This window comes from Drosophila erecta, unplaced genomic scaffold, assembly GCF_003286155.1.
Source record: "Drosophila erecta strain 14021-0224.00,06,07 unplaced genomic scaffold, DereRS2 tig00000021-arrow-pilon, whole genome shotgun sequence".
In the NCBI taxonomy this organism is placed as follows: domain Eukaryota; kingdom Metazoa; phylum Arthropoda; class Insecta; order Diptera; family Drosophilidae; genus Drosophila; species Drosophila erecta.
Window position 1 is genome coordinate 10,116,336 of NW_020825198.1, and position 17,525 is coordinate 10,133,860.

Below are 17,525 nucleotides of genomic sequence, written 5' to 3' on the forward strand. Positions count from 1 at the left end.
TTTGGTTTAGCAGTGCATTAAATCGAATGTGTACAATTGAGAATGGTTTCCATTGGCAGATAAAGAGTAGTGATCTGTGTGGGTGTCGAGGCAAAATGTGTATTTTGAATTGCTTTGTTGATAAACAAAACGTACAGAGTTGGAGGCTATCTAGACAACTGTTGCCATGGGCACGGGCGTCGTTTTAGAATTGTTTACTGCGAAAGTCCTCCACTACCCCTTTGACGTATATCGCCAGTTTGGGATCCCACCCCTGGTATCTGATATTCTCCGTGGCATACGGCGCTTCGATGACCACCTGATGCAGTATATTGATCGCCACATGGTCGCCCTGGCTCTGCCAGTTGATCGCGGGATCGCCGAAACGCTTGACCAACAGCCTAAACAGAGCTTGACCGAAGGGCGAAGCATTGGGATGATAGCTCCGGCAGGAACGGGTACGATGTTCGGTTGCGTATCGGAATCGTTCTCGGATCTACAATCGGAAATGGTGAGTGAGGGGTCTTCAATATGTATGTATATAGAGATTCTACCATGGGGATGTTGATCGGTTCTGGGGGCTGAACATCATTCAAGGGCAGCATTTCCTTCATTATTTCGATGTCCACGCACAGGGATAAGTTCACAATGGTCAGGTTGCAAATGGTCTGTTCGTCACCACCGCCTTTGCTCGATGGACACTTCATCATCAGCATTTTCACGCCCAGATCGAATGCGACCACCTGGGGAAGCGAGAGTATTATGTAATGTGGGAAGAAATATGTATTCAAACAATATTTAAATTTACCTCTCCCGAAAAGTTTTCGCCAAAACATGTTTTGCAGCGCACTATAGAGCCCACAGTAAAACAAGGAGCCAAGGATGACATTTTGGTCCAGAGATAAACTTTAAAAATGAAATCGAATTGTCCAATCGATGTCTGATGTCAAGTTCAAGGCACTCTACGAGTTTCGTAGCCTTGTCAAATGTCAAAAGTCAATGGCGCTTGTGGTTTTATTTCTTTTTATTTACAGTGTATGTATGCTAATTTATAATGTACTAAATATAAATGTTGTATATATATATTTCAAAAGTAAACCGTTCCTTTTAATCATATATATATATGCAATTTTGCAGTTTAGCAGTTGCTGTCTAAATTGTTTTTCGTTTGTTTTTTTTTTTTGGATCTGCATGAGCGTTGCTTGTTCTCTGTTGTTCAAGAAGTGTTGCTTTGTTTATTTTCATTATAATTATGTATGTATGGTATATATGCGCGTATGTATGTACCTTCATCAGCACTATTAGCATACCCTTCAAATTATTTCTAACGCCAAGAAACAAAACGCTTTCGTTTGCTTTGGCGCGAACTGAGAAAAGTGCATTGGATAAATTCTAGGCAACACAAAAATCAAAAGCGTATCAACGAATACGTAATGTATAAATACCGAAATAGTTGCAGAAATAGTTAATACACGCACGAACGGATAACAAATCGGACACTTAAACAACGAAACTGTACAATCTTTAAAATGGAGCCTGACGATTCTAAAAATGAGATGCACTGTGGATTGATCGATCGCTGGTCTAATAACTAATGACTGCCTACAGATCTGGGTTCCTCATTTAGCACTTTAAAGGTAGCTGCTTCTGCGACACTTGAAATATTTGCTTTTAGTATAGTGTTTAGTTAGTTACGGCCTTACTATCCTAATTATGCTTTTCAAAATCACTTTAAACGGGGACCTCCTTTCGTAAATTTAGCTATGTTTGCTATTAGTTTTGCTCGAAACGAAGAGTTTTTTGTAGCTGGACTGCTGGAGAAATGTTCATATGTTCCGTCTGCAAATTGGCTGCTTGTGTTTAGTTTTAAATTTAATATCAAAAGGAATGATATATATGAATAATATATATATAAAAATAAAACAATGCACTTTCTTCCTTGCCACGGGACCCGTGCTTTAGCTTTACATTGGCCCATCGATGGCGCTCACTTTAAGGCGGAAATAGTAGGCGGACCGGGCCAGCATGCACCCCGAAATCACGAACAGCGCCACATAGAGGAAGTACATGCCTCCGTGATTCTAAAAAAAAAAAAACGGGAAACAAATATGGGTTTAGAAAATCACATACTTCAGCTTGAGTTAAATGGGTTTATTTTTGTTTTCCCTTTCTCGAGTTGGCTTACCGAAGCAATCGAGTATGTGCCGATGGTTACACCGATGCCTGTGATGAGGAACAGCAGCGCCACGATGGCGAACAACACGCCGCGGCTGTTGGCAAAGCGCGAGCCCACCGATGAGACCTTCCTGCAGTGTGGACACCGGGCCAAGGCGTTGTGATACGTGTTGAACTGTAAAAGCAAGCATAAGAAGACTTCTGCTGAAGTGATTTCAAATAATAACTCACCAAAAACGTGTCCGAACAATGGCCACAAGTGACGCGGCACATGCCCGGCATGGTTGGCACGGGCGGGGTGACGGGACTTGGGGCCAGGTTGATGATCCTCTTGCAATTGGGCCTTGGACAAGCGATCCGCTGCGACGAGCTCTTGCAGATTAACAAACAGTTGCATGGGCAGCGAACGTACTTCTTGCCCGGTGGAGCGTTCCGAATGGGCTGTGTATCGCCAAAGGAGTATTAAATTACAATTGGAATCGAAGAATATTGTTCGAATTACTCACAGTAGCCTCATTGCAGTGGGTGCACTTGACCACGTGCTGCTCCCGCTTCGTGGTGATGTCAATCATGTGTTGACATACCCGACAGGTGACCATCGGCACGCCTCCGGTGTTGGTGCTCTGCTGATACGGCGGCGGCAGCTCATCGGGTCCAATGCAAGGCACTGCCGTCGGTGCGCCATTGCCTAAAATTCCATTGCAAAGTATTAATGACTACTTATAATAAGATGTAGACCTATGCCCTTCAATGCCAAGACCTTTCGTGTAGAATAAATACATCTCGACAGCAGAGTTCCCTCAACCACACTGCTCATCTGGCGGAGATTGGTTCGCGGAGGGAGTGAGAACTGCATTTTCAGATAGTGTGTGGCTCTGGAAAGCTGCGATAAACCAAATGGGTCAATGTTTTGGCTTTATGAATGCAACTTTCCTGTCCCATCATTAAACTAGTGCAGCTAGACCGCAGTTGTGGTTCTCGTCTCTCGATCAAAACAAGTTCGAACTTTGTGCAAGACGTTTAGAAATGAAAACAGCCATCGCACACACTCTTCAGTGGATCATATAAAGTGGAGCATATAAAATCATAGCATATTGGCTGGAAAGTATTGGTTAATTAAGCAAAGTTTACCGAACCGATTTAAGATTGATTATTTTGATAAATCTTTTCATACATAATTTCTTTCTGTCGAATTTTACCAAATTTATTGGGAACCTGGAAAGGCGTGAAGCCCTTGCAACAAAACTCTTATAGAGTATATTGATGATATGGGTAAGTTTTTTCTGAGCTGCAGATCAGGTTCCTTGGTAAACAATGGAACCGCTGCTCATCGCAGACCCTCAATGCCTTCATTTTCGCCCTCCACTGCGATAAGGCAGCGAATCACATGATGACTCATGGACTTGGCTGCCCCCGCTTAACCACCACTTTACAAACACCTCCACATCGATGCTGATTAAACAGCTGTGGGGAACGCTTTTACGCTGATTATGGGCGTCCTAGCATAAACAATAACAAAGACGGTGCGAATACTTGGCCGATACCGGCATTGACCACCGAAAAATGATCTTCACATTTTTGGAAGCTCTTTAAATTATGAATAATAAGAGTTCGAGATGAAACTACACCTTTTTCTTTGGGTGTACGTGGCCAAATTGATATTTAGGCCAAACCAAAAATTTTATACTAATCATCCTTTCTGTGAATCCGAATTTTGTCTAGTAGGCCGCAATTTGTTGTTAAAAAAAAAGCAAGCTCCATTAAACTGGGCCCTATTAAATACATCTTGAATTTGTATTATTTTAAGATCAATATAAAGGTGAATCATATTGATGCAAGATAATTTAGATGGAGTTTGGGCAGCACCTATCTAATCAGTTTTTCTCCCTGTGCTGCCCCTTCCCTCCCCCCGCCATACTACTCATTTATGACTCAGTTGGATGAAGTGTGAAAATGCCAAGGGAGACGACAAGCAGACAACTCGGAATCACGGCGGTAGATGCGGATAAGTGGAGCGCCCGCACACTTGTTGGGCTTCCATTGCGCCGCCCGGCTGATTGGATGCGGGTTGAATGGCCGGCTTTACAATAACGATACGCACCGTCCTCGTTTGTGGCCACCGATGAGTTGCTGCCCGGATTATCGGCACCCTCGTCCACGGCGTCCACGGAATTGTAGCCGTTGCCGTCGTCCTTGTTGATCAGGCTCTGTCGCTCTGGATCCGCCATGGTGGATTAACTCCCGATAAATGGATACTTATATTTGGATTATAAACTCTATATGCTGGAGCAACTCCCGTTAGGCTGCACTTCCAATTGCCTTTGTTTTGTTGTTGCTGCGGGGGCTGCTGAGCGCGTTGATTTCAACTGGAAAATGAGTGGAAAATCCAATAGCTTAGTTACTATGCCACATAATTTCGGACGCAACGAGTTCTTTGTTCACAATTGCCGCAGCAGTTGGTTTTTTTTTCCTTCGTCGCGGTTTTCACTCGCTTATTGAAACACTTCCTCCCTTTTTTCCCTTTTCGGCATGCGCCGCAATTAATCAATTCAATGCTGCTGCATGTGCAACGCCCACGCGAACTCGTTTCTTGCACTCACACAGTTGACATTTGGTTATTATACAGGCAATTGTGATAATTGTTTAACAATTGCTGGCCATATTTGTGCTATCTTTTACCTTATTTTTGTTGAAAATGCACTACCGTCGCTGCGATCTGGCCACACTCTGGCTGGCTATCTGGCAACGCGGTTTTGACCCTGCCAGGAAGTTGCCACTTCGGTGTAGGTACAAAACCAGTTCACCAAAACATTGTTCATTGCCGGAATCAAAACAATTCCGCCTCAGTTTATAACAATTATGTCTAAAAGCATAAGGAACTGCAATAAAATAGGCAGTAAAGATTTTGACAGCGAAGAAGGTTCTAGCAGTAGCAACAATAACACATCCACAAGTTCCAGTGACTTTGAAACTAGCAGGAAACACAAATTACGTCGCAGATCGTCTCGAAATGTTTCATATCATTATCAAGCGCTACCCATGCGCGTAGTTGGCGAAAATGCTGTAACACTGGTGCAAACTCCCAGCTCCTCTCGTGATATAACTCTAAGCTCAGCTCAAATAATTGAAGACAGTTCTGATTCGGAGTTTCACATTTCGAACGATACAAGCAGCGATGAGCCGGCCAACAAATCCATAACATTTACGGCACGTCCATTAGAGAAATATGATTTGGAATATATACGAAAATTACGTAAGCGCAGAAAGAAGCCGAATAAAACTTTATATGTTGATTAATTTTCAAATAACAACTGTTGGCCAGGGCTGTCAAAGCCAAATGCCCAGTTATTATCCAACACTGGCTACCCAAGCCAGGGTTGGCTAGTGCGTTTTTGGAGTAGTGGTAAATTTTTACGAGCATAACTATTTACACTGATTTTATGTAAATAAAACAAACAAAACGTAGCAAAATTAAGTGCAAAGTGTAAGTAGAACACGTGGTTGGTCGGGCCACATGTAATTCCAGGTATAGACACTGGAATTCCACGAGAAAATCGCCGATGATTTCATTTCCATGCAGTGCGTTGTTGTATGGGAAACTTCGTCGTAGCTATTTGTTGTTGTTGTTGCTGCTCATCATCATCATCCTCGTTGTTTTCGTTGTTGTTGCCGCAGCAGCTGCGTCACAAAAATGAATTCTGTTTGATTTGATTTTATTTACATTTTATATGGACAGAACCGACTGCCATTTTAGGGCATTGAACAAGAACAAGAACAACAGCAACAAGAAAATCAGGGCAAACACCTGTTTCTAATTGATTTTTCACTTTTCTGCCGATTTATAGACTATTCACCACCCAACACGAAACTACAAAAAACAAAACTTCGACTAGAACAACAACTGTGTTTTGGCATTTTAATCACAGCAATTAAAAAAAAGCAGCTTAAAAACACGAATAATTACCCATGCAGGAATAGACCAACCGTAGTACCTAGTATTGTGTAGAAATTAAAAGTTAAATCAATTCGAACGAACGAAATTTCAAACCCAGTTTGACCACCTACTAGTACACAAATCACAAAAAAGAGTCAGCAGCCAAGAAAATTCCTAGAAATGGAGTCGCCACCAATGTTCAATAGTGTGGAAGATGAGTGCAGATATTGGAAGGAACGATCCAAGCAGTACCACAAAGAGTAAGTCCCCAAATCCATATTAAAATCTCTGAAATCAGTCATATAGCCCAGTTCTACTTATCATTTTCAGATGGACAGACGTGAAACAGGAGTACGACGAGTTCGTGGAGCAGTCCCGCGAAATGGAAATAGAAATGGACGCCACTCTGGACCAGAAGCAGAGTATAATCAAAGATCTCACAGCCAAACTAACAATGTTTGAGCGCGAAAACGAGTCTCTCAAGGTGGCTATAACCTAATCCCGATTTACACTTACTGAGCTTAAAACTATGTTTTATGAAAGCTATGAATTTGACTTAGTTTTATATGTTGTAATTCTCTGTATTTTAATTTCAAGCCTCTTTTTCAATTTTATTTAAGAGTGTATCAGTTTAGATTGATTTACTGAAAAGAAAACTTTGTTGTAAACTCAGATTGCGTAAATAGCGCTTTGAACTCCTCACAAGATCATTCTTTTTATCCATTCTATCCTCAGGTCAAGTTGGAGTCGCATGGCATCGAAATGTCAAACATGGAGAAGCAGCTGGAAACAGTGAAGAAGGATCGCGACACCATGAAGGTGCACCTGCGGCAGCTGGAGCAGAAAAATGACGATTTGGAGCGTGCCCATCGCATACTCAATGAAAGCATAGAGAATTTCGAGAAAATGCTGGATCAGGCCTACGAAAAGAACGCCCTTCTAGAGCTGGAAGTGGATGAAAAGGGATTGCTGCAGGAAAAACTGCAGCGGTTGATGGATGAGACGAGAGGTGGGTGCTTCTAGGTAGTACAGACTAATTCAAACTAATTCATCAACTGTATTGCAGATCTCAAGCAAGAGCTGAACGTCAAGTCACGCTTCACCCCAGTGGTCAACGGAACGAGCATTCCCACGGCAAACGACACAAATACAGTCAACAGCTCGATGAACTCGTCCGCCTCGCTGCCAAATGGTATTATGGCCAACGGGGAACTGGTAAACCACGACAATACTGTCGCCACAAGAGCCACCAGCGTCAGCGTCAACGCCCTCAATGGCAGTTTAGTTAATAGAAACGAATATAACCAGCAGCATTCGCTTAAAAGTAAGATACTCAGTTCCCTAAAGAAAACCAGACGTGTGCTAAAACTGTCCAAGTCGAATCGCCAAACATTCAAGCCTTGCATTTAATTTTTTTTTTCATTTGTTTCTTTTTATTTGTTTGTCACGAAGATAGCCCATTTAAGTACCTCATTATTTGTAATTGTATTGTAAATTATTAAAATTAAGAGCCCAAATGTGACGAAAGAGTTTGCAACATTTCTTGTAGGCTATTTTTTTACGTTTTGTGTTTGCGTATGTAGCTAGTAGTTGACCTAACTAACCTCTCGACTAACATGCTGTGTATGTGTGCTTCCTCTTGCAGATCCCGAGAACCAAATCAATGGCAATTCCATGAACCCCAGCTCCCGCACAACGGCGCTCAACATTGTGGCCGACATGTTAAGAAAACTAAACGTAAGTCCCTCCGAGAACTATAAGTCCAGCATGCCATCTTTCCACATCCCTTTGTTTTGTCTGTACTTTCCTTGAACCCTCACACCCTCACACCGTCACATCAGCTTATGTGTTTTTCCGTATGTTTTTAGTGGGACAAGGCACTGCTATGTCCCGAGTGCGAAAAGTTTCGCTGCATTTGTGAGCGCCCGGCAACTCTGCAGCCGCCGCCATCGGCCAGCGAATCGAGTCTCTTTCGCCGCGCCTTTGGCGGCAGCAGCAGCTCAGTGGCCACCAGTAGCGCCCAGTCCACGCCCGCCAGCGATTGCAGTTCCTCCGGAAGCCTCAGTGCGGGCTCAAACATTTTCAGGCGCTTCGCCGAGCGCGTGCGCAACTCGCCGGACGCCAGCCTGCCGCTTTGACAATGCGCTCCGAACTATAAGGCTAATTTTAGTTGCCCTCCGCTTGCATTTATTAATTGCATTGGTTAATAAATACAATACTTATTTGTACCTTATTTTATGTTCTTTGTTTTTGTTCGTTAAACACTTGCATTCCGATTAAGATGGCACATATCTTAAGTGCAATTCAGTTTTGAAAGCCGAGTCTAGGATATGTAATTTCAAGTACTCGCGAAGAGTTGGATTTCTGATAACCAAATTTAAGGACCACTTTGCAATTAAGTTATGTATTTATTATTTGGTGTTCGTAGGCCTTTCTATAGTGTATTTTTGAAACATTTTACTTACTGTTGCTTAACACTCTCTCGTTTTGTATATTTTTCAGGCCATGGAGACGAAGCTGAAGACGTACCGCGAGAATGGTCAGCCCATGCCGCAGCGGCATCGCTCCTCCCAGCAGTCAACACATCCGGCGCTGGCCGGACTGCCTTGTCTCTCGCTGGATGCCGAGTAGTGTGGGTTACGGCCTCAGCGTGATCCTCGAACCCAAACCTAAACCCAAGCCCAATCTGGGGCGGGATACTGTTCAGTTGGCTTTACGTTTACGTTACGTTACTTTAATGTTACTGTTAGCATTAATTTAGCTACTGCTGCCTCTTTATTTATTTGACCTAACTTGACTTTGTATAAACCCCTTGCGATATTATAAATTACACAACCGTTGATGTTGTTGTTTCGAGCCCAACATATAACATGCCTTAGTACGAATTAAGTGTATACCTAAGCTAAGTACCCACTCGGTTCGCTTTCGATATAAATTGTTAACTCCAACGCAATTGTTTTGGCATACAATGTGTTTAGCGACTAAGTTTAAAGTTGATCATGCAGCAGAGAAGCGAAGAAGCTCTGTCCAAGTATTATACTTCAAGCGGACAACCAATACTCGTAGCGTTTAGGAAAAAGACAAGATCTACCCGGAAAAAAGAAATATCAAAAAACGATCATCTAGTTATATTTTAACTATCCTCAGAGCTATTTTCTGTTTATATTTACGACCGAATATAAATTTGTAAAAATGCAAAATATTGCTGCGGCAAACTGTATAAAGCATAACAAAAATCCAACGAACAGGCAAACAAATTATATATATATGTATGTATGGAATAAAGAGCAAATTAATTAGTTTAATAGAAACCATACACAAGCACTTCAATGTCAATACCGTGTGTGTTGCAACTAATTAGTTTTAAATAATATTTGAGTTCATTACACAAGGTGAATGCTGCGTCAATTCCTATGCCAAGGCCAAATTTCCGTTTCGAGAGCTTTTCGCAGGGGAAACTTTCTCCGTTTTAGAACCATTTCATTGCGGATTTTTCCTGAGCTTTACCCCAAGCAGGTTGTTGAGTTTACCCCAAGCAGGTTGGAGTCGGCTGGAGGAGTGGAGACGCATCATGGTGCTCCATGGTGGGCGAAATAAACTGGATGTGATGCCGACCTTGCTGGCGGGAAGGTCCGTTGGCGGTAAGCTAATGAAAGTACTCTGGTTTTTATAAGTAAGCACGGTTTTGCGTCGTCGAGTGCTTGGCATTAAGCAAGCCATGCGGGCTGGCTGGAAAACTCCTCAGATGTTAAATCCGCCACAGCAAATGCAGCAAGGGAAAACTGGGTGAAAAATGAAAATATGACACAAGCTTTTATCATACGCATAGCACTTACCAGGGAAAAGGGACGGACTTTTCTGGTCCTGGTGTTGCTGCTCTTGTTTTGCTGCTGAGTGCATTGTTTGCTCCCGGGGGCGTCATGGGCGGTCTAGGTGGTCCTGGGGGCGTGGCAGTGGCCATAAGCGGATTGGGAATGGCACAATGCAATTGCCGTTTGAAATAAAAGTGAGCAGACACAAAGCCAGTCCTGCATGACTGCACCGAAAAACAATTCGGATGCATCGGCTTATACGATTTAGTTCGAAATGTAGCTATGCAGCTATTTCTTTATTTATTTGCCCAAATAAATATTGGTTTAATTCTTATAGGTAAATTATTTGCAGTATTTAATTTTTAAGTTTATAAACTGTTAATTACATTAATAAATGAAATTAACAATTATTTATTGAAACGCAAATAAATTTAAAGTTCAAATGCTTTTCGAAAAGTGAGTTGTTTACGATAAAACCGGGAACTGAAGGTTATCCCCTTCCAATGCCACCCTTTTTTTCAAAAGTAATTTGAGGAATCTGCCTCGCTTTTTTTGCGCCGAGGTTGTCGCCTGATGAAGTCCCGCGAGAGGGACGATCCCTGGCAGCTAATTAACTGGCCGCGGATACAGTTTGCCCAGGAGCACAAAGGCCAACAATCAGGGCCTGGCCAACAGTCCCAATAAGCGGGTCAAGCGCAACTGCGAGCGAACCCGATTTGCCCTCTGGATGGCAAACAAACTCAATTGTTTCGGCATAAAAAACGAGCAAACAGCCCGTAAAAACTGTATCAAAACGCTGGCTTAAAGTGAAAGCTTACGAAATGCCTCAAAAAACAGGGTGTAAGGTCTGTTGGCCAAATTATCGAAGTCATTAAACGAATGGCTTAAAGACTTCAGGCATAACTGATCATTTAAGTCGGTAACTGCCAGAAAAGTGGCTATTATACTTGTACATTTTTGAAGGGTTATTGGTCGTAATTTAAGTGCACATAACTTTTGGGGGAGCTGTTTACAAATTAAAAGGTAATTTACCCCAATCTGAAACCTTGGTTATTTAAGTTTGCTATTTATAATTCATTATAATTACTGCATTAGCTATTCTATTTGAGCTACATTAATATTTCTGGAATTTATAAATATCAAAAAGCTTTTGTGTTTTATATCGATATCTATCTTTAAGGGATTGTAATGTTTTGCTATTTATTTAATAAATTTATTTTAGGGCCGCCTTCGGCCTAGATCCATAAATACACTTGAGAATGGCCTGGCAATCATTAACGATGCGATTTGCCTTTTTCTTGTAAACATTCATTTCCCTAAGAGAGTCAGACAGGAAACCGAATTCAAATTCCTACTGTATCATTATCTACTAATTCCGTTTCGCCTGAAATTTTTGGCTACCAACGAATTCCACTTCCGGCGGCACCCTCTAAAAATTGGCGAGGGTGGCCCGAAGGTTTACGGCATTTATGGTCTTTAAATATTTAAAATACGCGACGCGTCGCCGTAATGTAGGCACGGAAACGAGTACACAAACGGAAATAATGATGAGGTGTGTATGCCTTTGTTTTTTTTTTTTGGTGCTTTGTTGGTGCCCGAGGGTCCTGGAAGCCAGGACTATCCACTTCGCATATCTGTATAGCAGCCGTATAGTCCTGGGCCCAGCCTAAACATCAAACAAAATCGATATGTGGGCGGTGTGTATGATTTTTGGCATAAACAAGCAACAAGCAGGGCACACAGGACACACACCGCACAGCACACACACACCAAACACAATCACACACACTTTAGCTGGCCGGGGGCTTGGTCCTTGCTTTGTTTGCGCGCCGCAGGACGCTCATTTTTCGTAATGAGTTTGTCTATGGGCGGAGGAGGGGCCAGCACCAAATCTGGACTGGATATAGCAGAACCAACTACTAGAACCCAATCTGTTGGCTCAAGCTCGGTATATCCCTGAAAAGTATTTCCTTTTTTGGGTTAAAAATGGCTGGCAGACGTCACGTGGGGAAAGCATGTTTGTTTACAGGGCAGCTGCCGCTTACAAAGGTATTGATCTGCACAAAAATGCGGTGCTATCTTTTGACTTCAAAGAGTCAACTAGTATTATGTTTTTTGCTTTATTAATATTTACAGTTTGGCAGTTTTTATATTCAAGGCAATCAAATAATTGAGATATTCTTCTTTAGGAGGTGTAACCCACATAGTAAATTATTAGTGTCTTATGTATTGTTAGCCTTAAAATAAAGTTATCCAGATCCATCACAAAGTTTTCTTACATATTATATTTAAGTAACATAGCACTTTGTTTATGCTTGTTATAAAGCTGCCACTCCATTCTACGACTTTGTATTAAAGTCCAGTTTATTTAATGCGATTTCCATCTCACTCATTTGCTGATTTCCTAGGTGTATAAAATATGTGTTTTTTAATCTGCGATGACTGCGTAAAAGCTTTTAGCCCTGGAAAGCGAATCAAAAGTCCTGGATCTATTGGTGAGGGTATAAAAAACGCAACAGTTCGCCTTGATGCGAGAAATCCTTAAGCACACACCAATACAGTAGCGGAAAGGGAAGCGCGTTCTCACACCCAGGGGGAAAATCGTCCTGGGGTTCATGTGTGCTGGTGTGAGTTCGTGCCTCTGTGTGTGTGTGCGTGTGTGTGTGTAGGTGAGCTTGTTAGGAGTTGCGCTGTCGTCTGCCATCTTCATTTCCTGTTGCTACCTTCCGGTTGCCATTACACTGAGCATTTGCTATAAATAATTTGGTTTCGATTTGAAGTGTGAGCTGCGATAATGAAATCCCCTTGATTAGCCACCGATTGGGGCATATAGACGGGGTATGGATACACATACGAATGGAACTGCAGCAGACGATCAATCGGGCGAACTGCGCTTTTAATTAACACCCCCACATCCCCGGATCCTTTTGACCGCAACTCAAGTGGTGGTGCTCATTAGCTCACATTTAGAGATTTAATTTAATTGCATCGAATTGGATTCGCTTGACCTTTGCTTTAGCCAACTGGATGGATGTTGTGGAGAATGTTCTCGTGTGCAGAAGTGTCCTCCTGCAATTAGATTAATTGACTTACTGCTGCTTCACCTTCGCTTTATACATACGTATATGGATTTTATGTTACGCTCAATGAATTGCCGTCACTGGCCTTATAAAAATGGCCTGCGAAATGGGCCAGAACCCATGTGTGAACTGTTTTTTATGACACCGTCGAGATGCTCACCTTTGTGCTGTTTAGTGAATGCCAAATGGCCTTGGCCATTGTCTGCTCTCCCCATCCTGATTTACAGCCCAGACACACACGCACTCAAACCCATGAACATGGCCGAATATGACACTCGCATGTGGTCCACAAATCTCCGTGGACCATTTTTACAACATGATCCCGGTCTCGACCCGATTCCTAATGGAAGTGGCGCAAGTAAATCATGCAAATATATATCATATCAACTGTACAATGGGGCCTGGCAATCGATGGGGCATCTCGTTTGATAGATATTCAAGGCAAGAACATTACTCAGCTTATCCATTGCAAATAAAACCAGCCACTTTAGCTGCAGATAACTACTATTCATATCTGATATGATATGAGAGAAAAAAGGAATAGTTTTCGCTAACAGATGTTTAAACTCACAGATGAAAATGTACTTCAGCATTTTAAGTAGTTCTTACTGAGTTGCAATTAGTAATCATAATTAAATTTATATGTCAATAAGCAAAACTGTAACAAAAAAATGAGAAAATGTTTTACTGGAACATTTTATAAATTTCCGCTTGATAAACTCGAGTTGCAGAATACCAACTTTGCATGGAATTCCAGAGATTGTGCAGTGACAAAAGCGTAGCATACTTTTTGGGGCAGCGACGAGTCAATTTCCAAACAATGCGCCGCTTTGTGCTGTCCACATCAAAATGTGTGGGAGGTTGGGACTGGGCACTTTTGCTGGTGACCATGTGCTGCTGATACGATGTAAGCGTAGACCAATTAAGCGTAAACAAATTTGTTACTGTGGAAATATGAGAACCACTAGTTGCCTTCCTCAGCCCACGCGGCCCATCGGCCATGACAAAAACAAAGGCAGAAAAAGGAGGAATTCAGCCCAAAACCCGCCAGCCACCAGAACATTTGACATTGACAAAGTGGCAAGAGCTGCTTTTCAGTTCGATGTGTCCAGCGCGGCGTATGTAAATATTTTTGGCCATTGATACGCGACTGGTTGAAGACTGACCCTGATATGGCCGCCAACAAACTGTTGCTCGGGCTTTAGAACACGCCGGGGAATTTTTTCCCCTTGGCAAAACGGAGACATCTGGCATTCTATTTCCCCTTCGCGCAACAGTCTTTTCAGTTCAGTTCAGTTCAGTTCGGTTCAGTTTTCTGGCTAGCATGGCATACCCAACTCAACCCACAACACTTTTGCTTGGGCTGTCATTAAAGCCAACTTCGTGCTGGCGCCGAACTCCGCTGCTGAGTGGCTCCACAAAGTGCTCCAGTCTTCTTGGGGACTTGGCAGCGTGTGCACGTGTCTAACGCAAGGTGTTCCTTCGGTTTTCGATTTGCCATCTGGTTGGTTGCCTCGATACGTTACGCTTCCACACAATCCCATTTTTTTTGGCAAAGTTTCGTAAGTAAAAAAAAATACATGCTATGACAATCTATTATCATGGCAAAAATGAACGCTCTGCTTTAACGTGTAAATCTCGTCGCTAAGAGGATTACAATGTTTCCAGTAATTATTATAATCGGTGTGTGTTGTTTGCTCGCCATAAATCTGCTGTAGGGAATTAACTTTGTTTCGATCTAACCACGTTTGACAGGTGCTGGAGAAAGCGGAAACGGAAGTGGTTGTTGGGTGGAGTAGAGTGGAGTGTTGTGGAGTGGAGTGGAGTGCAGTGGGTTGAAGTGGAGGGGCTAGTAAACTGTTTTCGACATTTAGTTTTTAGTGTTCGCCAACTCTCTCTTTGCTCTCCACCCATATTTATTTATGCGCTGGCACACATCTGCAGAGCACTCACACTGCCACACGTGCCTGTAACTGTAACTGTGACTGTGTGTGTGTGTGTGTGTGTCTGTGTGTGCGGGTTCTTGTGATACACTTAATCCGACATTTACAATTTTCGCTTAAGGATTTATTTATGGATTCAATATGTGTACAACGCTTACATTTCCGAAGGAGTGCGTGTGTGTGCACTGAAAAAATATATATCAAATAAAAATATACATATAAAATGTACACAATATTAGGTGAATTGCAGCAATATAATGGGCCAATATTTAATAAGTTAAATTATTTTGTTTTATTTTAAAAACTTCCACAAATATATAATACAAATATACCCCTTTTTTGTATAACTTTCATTTATCATATTTTGTGCGTTAGTGTGCATTAGTGTGGGTGAGCGAGTACCTTTTAGAATTCTTTCAGGACCAATCCCCGCTCGAATCCCCAGCACATTTGCATGCGCAAAAGATGCTCCATGGCATACACTTATTTTCAATTTTTTTTATAAATCATTTTCCACTGCACACACATAGTAGGGAGTGCATTACTTCCGTGCTGATCCAGTGAAAGGCCAGCAACACAATGCTAGGATAGAAATTTAAATGAAATCCGAACAGCAATCATGTGTAAATGTACTGTTTTTCAACAATTCCAAGTTATCGGGGGCGAAAGTGCATCCTTAGCATTCTCAGAACGAGGAGCTCCAGGTGTGTTTGCCAAGTGAGTGGGAATCTGGAAATAATTGGAAATGTCCATGAAACTGGTGGCATTTCCTTTTACTCATATCTTGCATTAAGAGTGACGTGCTAGTGAAGCTTAATTTGAATTGCATCAGGAAGAAGCAAAAGGTGAACAAAAAACAAAGCTTAATGGCTTTTGACTGATTAATTTTCTTTCTTTCCAGATTTTTAAATGTAAAGCAGGTGGTACAAAAAATGTCTTTGAAATTAAATTGAGCAGAAAGTTAATTTCTCTGATATACTAATATAATTGTGAATAAAAATGTATTAGTATAATCTTTTTTTGTGAATTATTTTCACATATAAAGCATTATTTCTTTCAATATCAATACATTTATGTATTGGCTTTTAAAATTTCTGTAATTGAAGTCCTTGAAAGTCCTGTGCCCTGCCATTCAAAAGGGAAAAACCCAAAATGATTGACAGAATAAAATTAGCGATTCCATTTGGGTGCCCGCGAAAAAGGAAATTGGTAGTATCGTTTTATTCATGAATGCTGTTCTATAATAAATAACTTTTTTGTAAGAAAGAAAAGTTTATAAAAAAGGAACTGTCTACAAATGTGAAAGGAGTAATACAATATAAATATTTCAAGTTATACGCATTAAAGTGGAAATATGATTTATTTGAGTTAAAGCCAAATGGATATAGGCCAAATCCCCTCAGCTTACAATTACAAATGATCCGAATTGGGCTTGAAGCACATTCAAAATGTCAATTGGCCTTAGCCTTAAAGAGATAGATGGGATGACAATGGCTTGTGGTTGAATCAATATTTCTGAAATGGCCAATACGTATTTACTTCAGACAATTCTGGCTATGGGCTGCAGCTGTGGCAAACGTTGAGGTAAATATCTGTTTACACAATTCGAGCCGGACCATTTATCATGACATTCTAATGCAAAATAAATAGAATATACTTTTATTTATTCTTTATCCTTTGCTGTGCAACATGCTGACTTGTGTAAACCGTGAAGCAGTAGTAATAAATTGTTTGTGCACAATTCTACAATTGACACTTGCCTAAGGGCTTTGAAAATATATTTCTGCGTCGACAAGTTCTTAGAGCAGTCTTTTCCCCCTCCTTTTATATTGTTTTCCACAATTCGATTAGAAAATGGTTTCCATTGAATTCATTAGCGCTGGCCATGTGCAACATTTGTTTAAAAATAGAAACCAGAACCACCCACAATATTCGCACTCGCTTTTTTGGTTTCTGCAGTCATGGTTTCTGCAAACATGGTGACAGTGGATACTTTGCACCACTTACTCCCCCGCCTTTGTTTTCGCTTCGAGTGTAGGGCAAACATGGCCAACAAGTGTGTGGGAGCACTACAAAAAATATATATTGGTACGGGAGGGAACTGGCGGTTCTAACAACTCAGAGTAACAACTCTTTTATAGAAAACAATTGCAAATTTCAGCAATTGAGCGCTAGAAATTTGAACAAGTACAATTTAGCAGGAAGTGGTTTCAATGAATAAAGTGCACTAGCATTACTTTTGATACCCAATTAAATTGATGCCGTTTTCAAGTTCAAGTACGCATTGAAATCTTTAGTAGCATTTATGCAACGAATGTCCTTGCGTGGCACTTTAAAAATATATAAAATACAAGAGCGCTGTTCAGTTTTCTCCCTGTGCTCCAGCGAAATATAACTAAAAATGTGGCATCGATGGCAGGGCGGCAAAATCGATATGGAAACTCTACATGATGTATAAAGTTGTTGGTACATAAATATCAAATATGCAAATATTTGCGAGGCTGCCACCTGAAATTCGTTCGCCCTCTGCGAAAATGCTCAACTGGAGCGTTGGAAAATTTGATGTGCCACTGGGATTTAGAAGGGCGGAAAATGGAAGGGA

The 17,525-nt window shown here is 41.5% G+C and overlaps 3 protein-coding genes across 7 annotated transcripts; 1 reads left to right on the forward strand and 2 right to left on the reverse strand.

Annotated features, from left to right (window-relative positions):
• Positions 1-3: 3 nt before the first annotated feature.
• LOC6546081 (protein LSM12 homolog B) lies at positions 4-961 on the reverse strand. Its single transcript, XM_001972211.3, has 4 exons — positions 788-961; positions 534-722; positions 136-475; positions 4-74 (listed from the first exon to the last, which is right to left on the reverse strand). Exons 1-3 carry the CDS (start codon positions 866-868, stop codon positions 185-187), a joined length of 561 nt encoding a protein of 186 aa, XP_001972247.1. The 5' UTR covers positions 869-961; the 3' UTR covers positions 4-74; positions 136-184.
• Positions 962-985: 24 nt separating this feature from the next.
• Positions 986-4,936, reverse strand: LOC6546082 (type 1 phosphatidylinositol 4,5-bisphosphate 4-phosphatase). 3 transcript variants are annotated; one of them, XM_015157729.2, is made up of 6 exons: positions 4,834-4,936; positions 4,256-4,520; positions 2,661-2,842; positions 2,386-2,595; positions 2,165-2,329; positions 986-2,060 (listed from the first exon to the last, which is right to left on the reverse strand). In XM_015157729.2, exons 2-6 carry the CDS (start codon positions 4,380-4,382, stop codon positions 1,944-1,946), a joined length of 801 nt encoding a protein of 266 aa, XP_015013215.1. In that variant the 5' UTR covers positions 4,383-4,520; positions 4,834-4,936; the 3' UTR covers positions 986-1,943. The 3 variants fall into 3 exon arrangements, with proteins under 3 accessions (XP_015013215.1, XP_015013216.1, XP_026833641.1); XM_015157730.2 differs by having other exon boundaries at positions 4,755-4,899; XM_026977840.1 differs by lacking the exons at positions 4,256-4,520; positions 4,834-4,936 and adding an exon at positions 2,915-2,953.
• Positions 4,937-4,989: 53 nt separating this feature from the next.
• Positions 4,990-9,409, forward strand: LOC6546083 (nuclear distribution protein nudE homolog). Of its 3 annotated transcripts, none has more exons than XM_015158414.2 (7): positions 4,990-5,638; positions 6,000-6,348; positions 6,419-6,572; positions 6,824-7,097; positions 7,155-7,412; positions 7,734-7,825; positions 8,591-9,409. In XM_015158414.2, exons 2-7 carry the CDS (start codon positions 6,269-6,271, stop codon positions 8,717-8,719), a joined length of 987 nt encoding a protein of 328 aa, XP_015013900.1. In that variant the 5' UTR covers positions 4,990-5,638; positions 6,000-6,268; the 3' UTR covers positions 8,720-9,409. The 3 variants fall into 3 exon arrangements, with proteins under 3 accessions (XP_015013900.1, XP_026833640.1, XP_001972249.2); XM_026977839.1 differs by lacking the exon at positions 8,591-9,409 and adding an exon at positions 7,957-8,241 and having other exon boundaries at positions 5,393-5,407; XM_001972213.3 differs by lacking the exon at positions 8,591-9,409 and adding an exon at positions 7,957-8,241 and having other exon boundaries at positions 5,495-5,638.
• Positions 9,410-17,525: the final 8,116 nt, after the last annotated feature.

What these genes read in the sequence shown, in the direction of transcription:
- LOC6546081 (XM_001972211.3), bottom strand. Translation starts at nt 868, where the DNA reads ATGTCATCCTTGGCTCCTTGTTTTACTGTGGGCTCTATAGTGCGCTGC. An exon ending in GCGAAAACTTTTCGGGAGAG is followed by an intron (nt 723 to 787) that starts GTAAATTTAAAT and finishes TCGCTTCCCCAG; the next exon opens with GTGGTCGCATTCGATCTGGG. An exon ending in AACCGATCAACATCCCCATG is followed by an intron (nt 476 to 533) that starts GTAGAATCTCTA and finishes TTCCGATTGTAG; the next exon opens with ATCCGAGAACGATTCCGATA.
- LOC6546082 (XM_015157729.2), bottom strand. Translation starts at nt 4,382, where the DNA reads ATGGCGGATCCAGAGCGACAGAGCCTGATCAACAAGGACGACGGCAAC. An exon ending in CCCACTGCAATGAGGCTACT is followed by an intron (nt 2,596 to 2,660) that starts GTGAGTAATTCG and finishes GGCGATACACAG; the next exon opens with CCCATTCGGAACGCTCCACC. An exon ending in ATTGTTCGGACACGTTTTTG is followed by an intron (nt 2,330 to 2,385) that starts GTGAGTTATTAT and finishes TTGCTTTTACAG; the next exon opens with TTCAACACGTATCACAACGC.
- LOC6546083 (XM_026977839.1), top strand. Translation starts at nt 6,269, where the DNA reads ATGGAGTCGCCACCAATGTTCAATAGTGTGGAAGATGAGTGCAGATAT. An exon ending in GTTGATGGATGAGACGAGAG is followed by an intron (nt 7,098 to 7,154) that starts GTGGGTGCTTCT and finishes ACTGTATTGCAG; the next exon opens with ATCTCAAGCAAGAGCTGAAC. An exon ending in CCAGCAGCATTCGCTTAAAA is followed by an intron (nt 7,413 to 7,733) that starts GTAAGATACTCA and finishes TTCCTCTTGCAG; the next exon opens with ATCCCGAGAACCAAATCAAT.